General features: G+C 49.4%; 4 protein-coding genes across 4 annotated transcripts; all 4 read left to right on the forward strand.

Moving 5' to 3' along the window:
• Positions 1-690: 690 nt before the first annotated feature.
• STEHIDRAFT_85074 (NAD-P-binding protein) lies at positions 691-2,704 on the forward strand. The gene is made up of 10 exons (XM_007308744.1): positions 691-1,034; positions 1,110-1,144; positions 1,205-1,371; positions 1,460-1,495; positions 1,567-1,640; positions 1,733-1,935; positions 2,005-2,077; positions 2,145-2,200; positions 2,261-2,350; positions 2,489-2,704. Exons 1-10 carry the CDS (start codon positions 932-934, stop codon positions 2,594-2,596), a joined length of 945 nt encoding a protein of 314 aa, XP_007308806.1. The 5' UTR covers positions 691-931; the 3' UTR covers positions 2,597-2,704.
• A 926-nt stretch (positions 2,705-3,630) lies between these two features.
• Positions 3,631-4,969, forward strand: STEHIDRAFT_171476 (NAD-P-binding protein; the record flags this gene model as incomplete). Its single annotated transcript, XM_007308745.1, has 8 exons — positions 3,631-3,742; positions 3,822-3,856; positions 3,969-4,138; positions 4,230-4,265; positions 4,336-4,409; positions 4,518-4,729; positions 4,805-4,877; positions 4,936-4,969. Coding segments are annotated over 8 exons (744 nt in total), but the record flags the coding sequence as incomplete, so codon positions are not given.
• Positions 4,970-6,014: 1,045 nt separating this feature from the next.
• On the forward strand, positions 6,015-7,308 carry STEHIDRAFT_65498 (NAD-P-binding protein; the record flags this gene model as incomplete). The annotated part of the gene is made up of 2 exons (XM_007308674.1): positions 6,015-6,634; positions 6,777-7,308. The coding sequence occupies 2 exons, from the start codon at positions 6,015-6,017 to the stop codon at positions 7,306-7,308; spliced, it is 1,152 nt and encodes a 383-aa protein (XP_007308736.1).
• Positions 7,309-9,516: 2,208 nt separating this feature from the next.
• STEHIDRAFT_161179 (uncharacterized protein) lies at positions 9,517-11,970 on the forward strand (the record flags this gene model as incomplete). Its single annotated transcript, XM_007308746.1, has 8 exons — positions 9,517-9,822; positions 9,881-10,044; positions 10,099-10,229; positions 10,285-10,583; positions 10,646-10,696; positions 10,761-10,953; positions 11,021-11,176; positions 11,237-11,970. 8 exons carry the CDS (start codon positions 9,517-9,519, stop codon positions 11,968-11,970), a joined length of 2,034 nt encoding a protein of 677 aa, XP_007308808.1.
• Between the last annotated feature and the right edge of the window lie 363 nt (positions 11,971-12,333).

A 12,333-nucleotide genomic window follows, 5' to 3' on the forward strand; every position in this document is an offset into this window, starting at 1 on the left:
AACGCCTCTGTGTCCTCAAGGCCGACCTTTGAATCATATGAGCGCTCTTAATTACCTATAATGACACTCGTCGAACGACTTTCATTTCCTCTCGCTCTGCCTCTCATCATGTCGGAGCGAATCTGATGTGTGGCGTGCACTTGTTATGCAGCCATGAAATGAAGTGTTTTATAACGATGCGGTCAGGACGATGAGTCTACATCCACCACCACTGAAAGGTTATGCCACCTCCGGAAGATCCCGTTGATCATTGCAGGAAACGTCTCACGCGTTCTCCGCCGGTTCCTGTTCATGTGTTCAGAACACTTTCCTCATCCTCTCTACGCTTTATTCTTTGCCACCTCCGGTTAAAGCGCCACTCGAGAGGGCGGATCACATGTGCGCAGGACCCGGGTTTATAGAGGGGGAGGTCGAATACCAAAATCGATGATTTTCGGGGTTTACTGGGGGATTCCTTATAAGGAAATCCACTGGGGGATGGCGCCTCCGACCTCGACTTTTTTCGGTCGGAAACTGGGGGATTACGGAACCGGAGGCCGGCCGAGGGCCAAAAATGGAATATTAATCCAAATTTGGTAGTTCCACTGGGGGATCGGGATCCGACCTTCGCTTCCGGGACCGAATCCCGCTGGGGGACCATCCTACCAACGTATCCAACCTTCTGCCCTCTGGAGGGCTCATAACTGGGGGATTAGTATCCAACCTCCCCCTCTATAGACCCGGGTCCTATGTGCGCCAGGCTGCCGCCATCATGTATGTACTCGACAAATATTACGAAAGTGCCCTGGTCGCACTCACCTCACGATACCACGGTATATAACATGGCTTCGAAATCATGGCACAGGCATACCAACGAACCCTTTCTTCTCTATTCCCCCTGCTCTTTCTTCGTCTTCGAACTCAAGGCTTCCAGGCAAAATAAGACTCGGATATGGGCAACATAATCTCCGCCACTGCGCAAGCTTTCCCTCCGAAACCGAGATGGTCCGTGGATGATATGTCGGATTTAAGTGGGAAGGTCTGTCTGGTAACTGGTTCGTTCTAAGTGACTCATTCGGTAGGATGAAATCGAAGCTGATGGTTTGGTCCATTCGTGGTGGATTGTGAAGGTGGGAATACTGGCATTGGAAAAGAGACCGTCAAGGTGCGTTTCTTCGCGTCATGGACGGTTCACCCATCACCTTCAGCTAATACCCAACGCTAGGCTCTCCTCACGCATAATGCGAAAGTGTATCTCGCTGCACGAGACGAAGCAAAGGGACGTGAGGCTATCGAGGATCTGAAGACGGCTACGGGCAAGGAAGCGTTGTTCTTGAAGTTGGACTTGGCGGATCTCAGAGGTGTGAGGACGGCGGCAGAGGAGTTCCTAAGGTATGTTTATGTTCATTCATCTTTTATCCGGACGTTAGAATGGATGCCATGGGCTGGGAGGGGGATGCTGATGAACGCGGACAAGTAGCAAGGAGCAGGAGTTGCACATCCTGTTTGAGAACGCGTACGTTTCTCATGTTCCCATCTATGTTTTGCTTCATGACTCGCATTCTCATGTCTATGATGTCTGCGCAGCGGCGTCATGATGAGTCCCCTCTCGATGTTGACGAAACAGGGTTATGGCCTCCAATGGGGCACGAACGTCCTCGGTTCGTCTTTTCAGAACTCTCTGTCGATTACGTATTTAAACAGTGGTACCCTCTCCGAATCCCCTCATCCTGCCATCTTCATCACAACACAGGCCATTTTCACTTCCAGCAGCTACTGCTCCCTGCACTTCTCCACGCATCAACACCAGAGCACAAATCTCGTATCGTGATCACCTCATCCTCAAGTTCATACTTCACGAACAAGATCAACTTCGGATCATTTAGTAATGAGAACGGTGGAGAGAAGCAGAGGAAGACAGTCGGTGCGGGGGGGCTGTATCATCAGTCGAAGTTTGTGCGTAATTTCTCTCCAGTGTAGGCGGGTATTCGTTGTCGACGGTGTGGTTCGTTTGATCATTTATAGGGTAACGTCGTTGTCGCACGAGAGACGGCAAGGAGGTACGGTGATAAGATAGTTGTAACGAGTTGTAATCCCGGTGCGTTCTTCCTTTGCCTGGATGAACGATAGACTTACTCGCTTTATGACGTTCAACCATCCGACAGGCAACCTCCAAACCAACCTGTGGCAATACTTTCCCACCTTCCTGCAAACTTTCCTCGTAAGTCTCTGAGTTCTCCTAACCCTTTACTACGGGCACTGATGCAGATAATCCGAGTAGAACAAGTTTGCTCTGCATCCCGTCCCTCTTGGTGCTTTGACACAGTTATGGGCCGGAACGGCGCCAGAGTGTGAGGAATACAATGGAAAGGTATGTCGTATCTCTCTCGTGTCCTATCCATCAGCTCTTTCCCGTCCTAGTGCTGTCCCGTTCTTCTCTCCCATTCCTCTCAGTATCTACTTACTATTGACGAGCTCTCACTGACAATTTTTCTCTGCGATCGCACAGTTCCTCATTCCCTGGGCCCGCGTCGGTTCCCCCAACAAGTATACTCAAGACCCAGAGCTGGGCAAGAAAGTCTGGGAGTGGATGGAAGGGGCTTGTAAGGAGTTCTGAGAATGATATTGCATCGATGTGGCGGTGTGTTTTGTCCTTCATGCTGCTCCTGTGTGAGGTTTTGAGTGGTGGTTGGCTTATGGGGAAATAATAATAAACATATACCCAGGACGTTCTTGAGCTCTTCACACTGTCAAGCCCATACGGTGGCGACTGGCGGGTGGCGACGGGACCACGGAACAATCGGGCCGCTACCCGTTCTCCCGATGTGACTCCGACACGAATTTACCAACATTTTGGAGCCTCTTGGAGCACAACGTCCGACATGGTCGACAACAAAGGCATCAACTATCTTCGAGCCCATATCCTTAGCCGACGTCTTATGCTGTCGACCATTCTTACCTAAAATAGATGTCAAGGACTCGACTCGGCATTCCGTTACCGTTCCTAAAAGCAGCTCTTGCCAGTGGCAAACGCTATTTGCTCTATTCTCGACCACGACAACGACACCCAGAATCCCATGTTCATGCCTTCCCCTTTGGTCTTCTTCTGCGCTCTCTCTTATCCATGACAGCTCTGCGCCTATCCAAATGAGTCAGCTGGTACATTACTATGGACATATTACCAGCAATGTCGCTACAACTACGTTCCGAAATGCCTGACCATCATTGTTCGCAGTCGACAAGCATGGACTACCCCCACGAATCGAGAGAATCCTAACATTACCGTGCCGACTTCGATAGCTTGATTCCGGAATGGCTTTTACTTTTCTCATCGGAGCTCTCTTTGCGTGGGAGAACATTAATTCATGATAGACGAGGAGACATATTTGATAGCCTAGAGTTCGATGCTGAGCGTCTGCTGCCGCCCTCATCTCATCTCGTCTCTTCTTCGACTCACCCGCACAACACCCGAAGTTCCTCTTGGCCTCCCACCTTCATTCCCGCCGTCTCTATATCGCCTATCGATAGCCACAGATCTCGACTCTCAACTTTCCCCCGTTTCCTCTCCTCTTGTTCGTCGAACCACTATTAGGACTCTGCTCTCGACCCGTTTACCTTTTCTCTATATCGGAAATCGGACTGGCTAGGACGATGGTTACGATGCGGAACTTACTTTACGGTATTGCGCAGATGTATCCGCCAAAGTCAAAATGGAGCGTCGACGACATGCCAGACTTGACGGGCAAGGTTGCGATGGTGACGGGTACGTTCACTCAAACAGTCTTTTCCTCTCGCCGAATACTTGTCGTATTGATTATATCCCACTGCTTTGGGAATCGCAGGGGGGAACAGTGGGATCGGAAGGGAAACAGTGAAGGTGGGCCTCACAGCTCTGTTATTTCTCCGAGTTTTCGCACTGCGGAATGATGATCCATAGTTATCGTAATCATCATCATCTTACTTACCTGATCAATCATTGAACTGAATAGGCACTTCTTATGCACAATGCCAAAGTCTACCTCGCCACTCGGGACGAGCAGAAAGCCCGCAAAGCCATCGCAGAACTAAAGGTCGAAACGAGTGGGAAGGAAGCGGTGTTTCTTAAGCTTGATCTAGCAGATTTGAGGAACATCCGGTCAGCGGCAGAGGAATTTCTTGCGTACGTGGCGTTCCGGTCTTGTCGGAGCACTCTATCAAAGTGGCAAGAGTGCGCTGGCGAGAGTGTCAGTACTGAACCGCTTTCACAATAGAAAAGAGCAGGAACTGCACATCGTGTTCGCAAATGCGTATGCTCTCCTATCATTCCATTTTCGCGCGCCGGAGTACTGATTTACACGATTGCCTTTTCATGTTAAGCGCAATAATGGCCTGTCCGCTGTCGATACTCACCGAACAACAGCACGACATACAGTTCGGCACCAATGTTATTGGTGCGTTGACAAACCTGATCCTTCCTCCATTCCCGCCTGCCTGGCATACTCGCCTCCGGACATGGTATGGTAATACGTCTGATCAACGCTACTATGTCATTCATGTAGGCCACTACCACCTTGTGACGCTCCTCCTCCCCGCTCTCGCTCGTGCTTCTGAGCTCAATTCTACAACCAAGTCTCGAGTCATTTTTACTTCATCTTCAGCGTCATACATGTCTAACGGGATCGAATGGGATGCATTGAGCGATAACATGGCCTTGAAAGAGAAGGGGAGGAAGAAGGTAGGACCCAGGGGATTGTACAGTATGTCGAAGTTCGTACGTGATTCCTTCTAATATACCTGACCGGTCAACTGACATCTGCCGTCGTGTACGTATACCATGATAAACTAGGGGAATATAGTCCTGGCAAACGAGCTTGCAAGACGGTATGGAGACAAAGTTGTAGTCATGTCTTGTAACCCTGGTGCGGACGTCTTTTCCGTCATTTCGTGGTATTTTTAGAAGTTTACGCAATGTCGCAGGGAATATAAAGACCGAACTACAACGATACTTCCCCTCTTTCGAGCGACGTATCCTGGTATGATCCTGTTCATGTTTTAATTTGCCTGTATTTCTCACTTCGTCGTTCTTTTCAATATTCTGGTTATCGATGTCGCCTAATTAGAGGGTCTTCGTATTGTATCCAGCATCTTTGGGCGCCCTGACACAACTCTGGGGAGGTACTGCAGCACAGTGCGCAGAGTATAACGGCAAGGTACTCGCTCCCTACCGCCCTCACCTTCTTGTCACCACATTTACCATTCCATGTGAATTTCCTTTCGCGATGGTTTCGATCTGGACGAAATGACAGTTTCTCATACCGTGGGCGCGCCTTGGTACGCCACATACAGGTGCCACAAATCCACAGACTGGAGACAAGTTATGGAAATGGATGGAGGATGCTTGCGAAGAGTTCTGAATCTCATCATTCCATTGACTATATCGACTGCAGCAGTACAATCATGGGACTAGGTGACAGGCTTGGAGATCTTCCAATGTTGTGCCGCACATACATGGGAATTTGGAATTTCAGCTTTTCTTTGGGTCTGAGGATCAACAAGAATGGTTCGACGAGAGTGTTGTAGTGCCTGTTCGCTGCAATATCTTTCCGGGTTGGTGTGGGTCACCGGGCTCTCCGAACTTTCAACCTCGAAATCGGTCGGGCTTTACGGTTGCTCATATCCTGACGGGCGTTTCCTTGGCTCAATTCCAGTACGTCTAGCAGCACCTACCAGGCGCATTCTCCTTGGCTACTGCCTTCTAATTTGTCTCTAGTTCTCAAGGTTTTGATGACCCTTTTTTCGTCTTTGAAAGGTAAGCAACATCCTCCTTTTCGGTTGTGTAGCCTTCTACACATGCCCGTGGGTACTTACTCCCATGAGATCTCCAGAGCTCGACGACGTGAAACCCGACATCGCAAAACTCGGTAAGGTACCCGGCAAACATACACACGGGTCAGCGTGGATACACGTATAAGTACAAATATCCTGAAGCCCTACGAAATCTCCTCGCTGCATTCCTCAGTTCTCACTCACCTTTCGTCAACCGTTTGCAGGCCAGCATGTCTCCCATCCGCGTAGGCTTCGTCGGTCTTTCCAGTACAGGATGGGCGTCCATATCCCTTGCTCCTCCTCTTCTCTCGTCTCCCCTCTCTTCACATTACACAATCACTGCATTAAGCACCTCGTCCCCCCAGTCCGCTCAGCTCGCTGCCGAGAAATACACCGCCCTTTCGCCTCGTTCTCCTCAAGTACAAGTGAAACCGTATCACGGCTCCACTTCTTCCATTGCCTCCGATACCGATGTAGACCTTGTTGTGGTCTCTGTGAAGACGCCGGACCACAAAATGGCTTTGGCTCCAGCGATAGAGAAGGGAAAGGACGTCTTTGTGGAGTGGCCTTTGGGGAACGGGTTAGAGGAGGCGAAAGAGTTGGCTGGGATGGCGAGGGCAAAAGGCGTCAGGACTATGGTAGGGATGCAGGGGTGGCAGATACCTGAGGTAAAGAAGGTGAAGGAAGTGATCCAAGCGGGAAGAATTGGAAGGGTACTATCTTCGACCTTCGTAAGTGCTCACTTTCGCTGGTCCCTTCCATATCTATTTCGATATCATCTTCGTGACCACCAATGGTTTAGATCGGCAGCAAGCCCTCAGAGGTACCTTACTGGGCACCGTTTACTGATGTTCGTGACGCTTACTGCGTTGAACCGGAGAACGGTACGTTCGTCATACACTGCATCACCAGGCTACTTCACCTGTTGATCGTCGCCACCGCCACCCGATAGGCGCCACCTACGCTGACATCCTCATCGGACACAATCTTAGCACTTTCATACAGGCTCTTGGACCTCTCACTTCCCTCAGCGCAACATCAACGCAGCTACTCCCCACCATTCAATTCATTGATTCCTCTCATGCTGCTACCGGAGAACCAATTTTATCTCATCTACCCGACCAATACTCCCTTTCCGGCATCCTCAAAGATTCTGGAGCTCTCTTCACCGCAACATGGCGCGGCGGAATTTCTTCGGCTGGAGAGAAGAATGGGAATAACTCCCGACCGACAATGATATGGACGATCGACGGTGACGAGGGATGGATCAGGATGGAGAGTACGGGTTCAGGCGGAAGCTTCATGCATGTTTATGGAATACAAAAGGTGTGGTTGAATGGAGAGTTGATTGATGTAGAGAAGGACGGTTTGAATAACTCGGGAAGGGCGTTCATGGAATTTGCGAAAGGTGACGAGGTGGGGGTATATCCGACGTTTGACGACGCGCTAGTGGTGCATAAGCACGTTGAGGCTGTAAAGATCAGTTCGGCGGAGGGGAGAAAGGTTGACATCTCATCGTTATAACAAGTCGCGACTGGTGTACACTATTATGGGAGGTCTCGATGGGCAATCACATTCTTGGTTCATTTACGGCACCATGTCCATCTTTATGCACGACTGAAGGATCGCCGAATACTTATATCATTGACTGTCCGGGAGGGATGACAATACATATAAATTTGCGGGTTAACAACATCCTCCAGACTTCATCCACTAGGGCTCCGACAAAAAGTCCTGAGCCAATGATACCCTGTGTTAGTAACTCGGCGGCCCCCGAGGGACTTTTTTACAGGTGTTAAAAACAGTTAAAAACAGTTAAAAACAGAATATTTAAATCGATTTAAATATTATATTTTCCTTCAGGAGCTGCCAGTTTCGACTGGCCTGGAGGGCTTTCAAAGCACTAGCAGTTCTTTTGAGCGTCTCTGGTTACTATTTGAACTCCTAGAGCAAGTTCTACAGCACATACACTCATGGTATGTGAGGCCGTTGGCGAGAACACGCACCGTAGACTCGGAAGCTGTGGCCGTCGTGGGAGTAGGTTAGGGTAAGTCATGTCTAGGTCGGGTTAGGGGCCCTAGAGGATGGAATACGACGTCAGGAGTTGGTCAGGAACTCGAAAGAGTCTTTCCTGAACGCGTATCTACTCGTCCAGACGTCAAGATTTCTTACACCTTTTTTACAGATCTATATAGCACCGTATCGGGAGGGTTGTTAATAACAAGTTATAAACAGTTACTAACAGCACTTTTTTACAGCTGTTATTAACTCCCGACTTATTGTCGGAGCCCTATCATCCACAACTTCTTTCTATCCATGGTTATACTGCTTAGACAGCCACGCTTCCACGGCCTCTGCTGGAGCAGCCAGTATCAACACCGCCGCCGAGATATCCGCCGTACGGCCCGGGCATGAGACAGAATCGTGCTGGTTCGGCGCCAAGGCCGGCGCCAGCCGCATACTAGAGAACTCCAAGTTTTCTCTGTCACCGGTTTGTCGTTTGCTGCTCCTGTTTTCTTTCAATATCGTACTCTCTGCTCGCTCGTTATATTTTTTTACTCTCGACATCTCCGCATTTCTGTTTCTGTCCCACCCACCGCCGCGCCGTTTTTAGTCACACTCTTTGCTTGTACTTATTGAGGCTACCTGGCCACTCATGCAGCGCCGGCCCCGACGGACCTGGCTGACCAGTCCAAACACTCACCCTGTCTAGCTCACAACCTTCGACAGGCAAAAGTTATGACAATTAGGTGAGGTTGAATCTTCCGCCAAGGTCAAGTGCGATATGACTCATCAATCTTATTTTATCCTTTCTCTGCGTTGACTTCGCGCTGGTACAGAAGAAGCTCTGGCTACAAGTTCGATAGCGTTTAAGCCAACTTAGTACCGATCATCCCCATTAGATCACTCTGAAGATAGGAAGTCCATGAATCAGATGACTTTGGGTCTTTTCCTGTTTGGGCTTCTCCGAGCAGCCGCCTCTTCTTCAGTCTACCCAACCATGATGCGGCGTTGCAAAGGCCTTCCTCTCAATATTGCTCCATTCTGTGGATGAAACACCACAAAAATGTTGGTCGTTGATCATGATAGTGACCATGTTTCAACATGTCCTTCACCACTTGCTCCTGCACAACAACGACGATCCCAATTTACCATCGTCTACTCAGGGTCAAACGTATTGAACATCTTGTGGCTTGGGACACGAGTGGCGCAGTCGAATCAGTACCGACCTGGTAACCTTAATTCTTTCTAAAGCCTCACAAGTCTGGCCCAGGTCCTCGCGCAATTCCCGCTACTGATGTGTGTCGCTCACAGTGGCGACAGAGACTCCTGATGAAACATGATGTACATCGAGAGGCGGGTGATTATCTTTCTATGATTGAAATACTGTGCGCTAGTTTTAGACATGGACGGCTTTTTTTCTTTCGTAGCACATGTGCCAACTAAACAAGGTCTTTGATTTCCGTCTATAGAACTCAGGAACCTAAAAGCGGGTGGTATGCTGTTCTCGCTGGAGGTCAGCCATTTCTCTTCACCGCTTATTTATAGGTCTTCCTGCCTCAGAACTGATAGATACTAGTTGACGCTTTGCTCGCATGGGATGCAGATTTGTATATGTGCCAACCAGTGTCGGACGTATTTATATAGGTTGTAGTTGAGATTCCCACCGCGTTTCTCGATAATTAGGGCTTCAAGAAAAGTAATCTATCTGTATTGATACATTACGGTAAAATGGCGAAATACAACCGTATGGGCGCAATTCCCAGGTGCGACGTTGATGGTATCACCCGCTGCTGTGCTCTTGCCAGATATATACGACCCTTTTCGCTATCACCCTCACTCCCCGTCCGTGCCCTCTCTCTTCCCTTCCCCACCACCTTCGTCCTCACCTTTCCCCCCTCTGTCTCCGTCACCCTCTCGACTGTGTCTCACCCACGCCTCCCAGCCAGTAGGTCGTCTCCCAGCTCTGCTGTTGCCGCATATGAGAACTCAATAACTCGATTTCACGAAGATCCATGGAGAGTTCAGACAATGATCGTGTGCATATCACGCGTGAGATAGACATCTTCTCTCTCATTGTTCCAATACCCTGAAGGAAATATCGGCACTTCTAGATCTAAAAGCACAAGGACTTTCGAGGGAGGGCAAAAAGAGTAACAGAAAATACTTTGCCACTGTCCAGGTGGGCAACAAAGTGAAATGTACGGAGGAAATTAATGGTGGGGAGACTGGACCGTACTGGGATGCCGATTTCACGTTGTGAGTGTCACTATGACATTATTAAACTTATTTTCCTCACAAGATCATCGTTAGCGATATCTCCAAGTCCTCGACACTGGTAGTAAAGATCTTCAAGAAACGTCAGCTTCATGCCGACACTTTGATTGGTTTCTACAAAGAGGAGATAATATCCATTATGTGCAATTCGGAGTCCACATCCCAAAGTGAGCAATCTTCCTGACACCCCTTTTGTGTGCAATGACTGAATGTGCCCCATAGCAATTACTCGAGCTCTCGATACGCTTATGCCTTCCAAGTTCGCAGAATCGGCGCTCCCACAGGTAGAATTCAAGGTCGAGCTTTGTGTCGATCAGGATACCTCTGAACTGGCAGCTGTGGTCTGCCGCGCGAGGATGAGAGCGTCTCAACTTCAGCCATCGTTTGGTGCGGTACGAAAAGTGTCGTTTTCGCAAGTCCAGTCAGCTAGCGATGTCAACCGCGACATAATGGAGAATACCTGGCGGCCGTTTCTCGAGAATATAGCGAAGTTCGCAGAAGTTGCCAAGCCCATTGTTGAGGTGAGATTTACATCACATCGCGGACCGTCTTGAGAATTCAATATTTCTTGTGGTATACTTAGTTGCATCCATACGCCACGGCTGCGTGCAGTATCATGGTTGTTTCATACAAGGTGTGTACCATTCGATTATCCTCTAATGCAGTCTACTTACGCTGAGAGGTATTGCGCCTCTTAGATTATCATGGATCAGCTTCAACGAGATATCAATATCCTCTACCTCGTCGATATGTTGGCCGATATTTATGCCTTCGTACACGAAGCTGAGCCACTCCGTCGGATCGAGTCCCACAGTAATATCATGGCTTGTCTAGCTCAGCAAACCATCGACTGTGGCTATTTTATCTCTGGGTATTGCAGCGACAGATTTCGTAAGTCAGGCCCATTTTCCTCGTGCGCACGGTATTTACCTTGTATCTTCTCTTCGTCTCACTCTAGTCACGCGTGCTGTTAAGCATAGCCTGGCACCAACTGATGCCGCCATCATAAAGTATGGACGCAAATTCACAGAACTAAAGGCGGCACTGCTCGCTCATGCGACGATCAACACTGAAATAACGGTACTACGAATTTGGGATTCTGTTACACGACTCGGTAAGAAAATGAATGCTATGGTTTGGCCTCAAATCACTGAAGTCCATACTCTGACGCCAGAAACGAAGGTGGACTTGAGCGATCTCCCCTACGCTGAGGGCGAAGTTTCCTTCCAAAGCCGCAAACAATGCCATGCTGGGACTCGCGAAGACATCCTTACCGACATCACCCGATGGGTTGATGACCCCAGTCCAGATAAAAAGCGCATTCTTGTGCTTACAGGCGATGCCGGTGTGGGAAAGTCAGCCATCGCCCACACCATTGCCTATCGCTACCATGAACTCGGCCGTCTAGCTTCGTCCATCTTTGCGAACTCGACCGACGCTGCGTCGTGGGACCAACTTCCAGACATCATTTTCCCCACCGTCGCTCGCGATCTCGCCGACCTCGATCCTCATTACCGAAGCCGATTGTGGGAGAATATTCACTCCCGCAGAGCCCTGCGCAAGACACGCGACATCGTTTCTCAGTTGGAAACGTTTATACTCGCACCCTCCAAGGAACTCGACATCACAGGACCCATCGTCATCGTCATCGACGGGCTGAGGAAACACAAGTCCGAAAGTCTTCATCATTTCCTAGATGTCCTTGCCGAACGAGCGCAGGATCTCCCGTCGAATTTCCGCATCGTTTTCACTACGAGGACTAGTAAGTCCGTCCTGGAACACTTCGACAAGAACCAGAGCGCACGAGTTCTACGCATCCCGAAACTTGATCATCCGATACGCCGAGGGGATTCGGTACCACACCTCTCCAGTGTCAGAAAAGCTTTGAAGCGTCTGGCTACTGATTAGCTATAACATGAGCACTGGTGAGTCCGCGTGTCATTCTACGGCTCCCCCATCGAACCGGGCCAATCCGGCAGCATGACTTCTGAAAAACTCACATTGTTAACCTCGCAGAGACCCCAATGACGCTCTGTGGTTTCTCGCCTTCACTTCTTGTATGATCTTGTGAGTGCTGGCACGAGTCTTGGCTGGAGTGCGGCATTGGTTTAGCGAAGGACTTGTTGGACAGAGTAATCTGCTTTGCAAATACGTTCGAGGTTATGGACTGTGATTCTTTGGGCTGCGATTTTTACCTCGGGACCTTTCTTCTTGTCAGCTTCGTTTTCGAGTACTTACCTGTCTCGTCCTCCGCTGTTTTCTTGTATTTAC

The sequence above is a fragment of the Stereum hirsutum genome (assembly GCF_000264905.1).
Source record: "Stereum hirsutum FP-91666 SS1 unplaced genomic scaffold STEHIscaffold_16, whole genome shotgun sequence".
In the NCBI taxonomy this organism is placed as follows: domain Eukaryota; kingdom Fungi; phylum Basidiomycota; class Agaricomycetes; order Russulales; family Stereaceae; genus Stereum; species Stereum hirsutum.

What these genes read in the sequence shown, in the direction of transcription:
- STEHIDRAFT_85074 (XM_007308744.1), top strand. Translation starts at nt 932, where the DNA reads ATGGGCAACATAATCTCCGCCACTGCGCAAGCTTTCCCTCCGAAACCG. An exon ending in TTGGAAAAGAGACCGTCAAG is followed by an intron (nt 1,145 to 1,204) that starts GTGCGTTTCTTC and finishes ACCCAACGCTAG; the next exon opens with GCTCTCCTCACGCATAATGC. An exon ending in GCGGCAGAGGAGTTCCTAAG is followed by an intron (nt 1,372 to 1,459) that starts GTATGTTTATGT and finishes GCGGACAAGTAG; the next exon opens with CAAGGAGCAGGAGTTGCACA.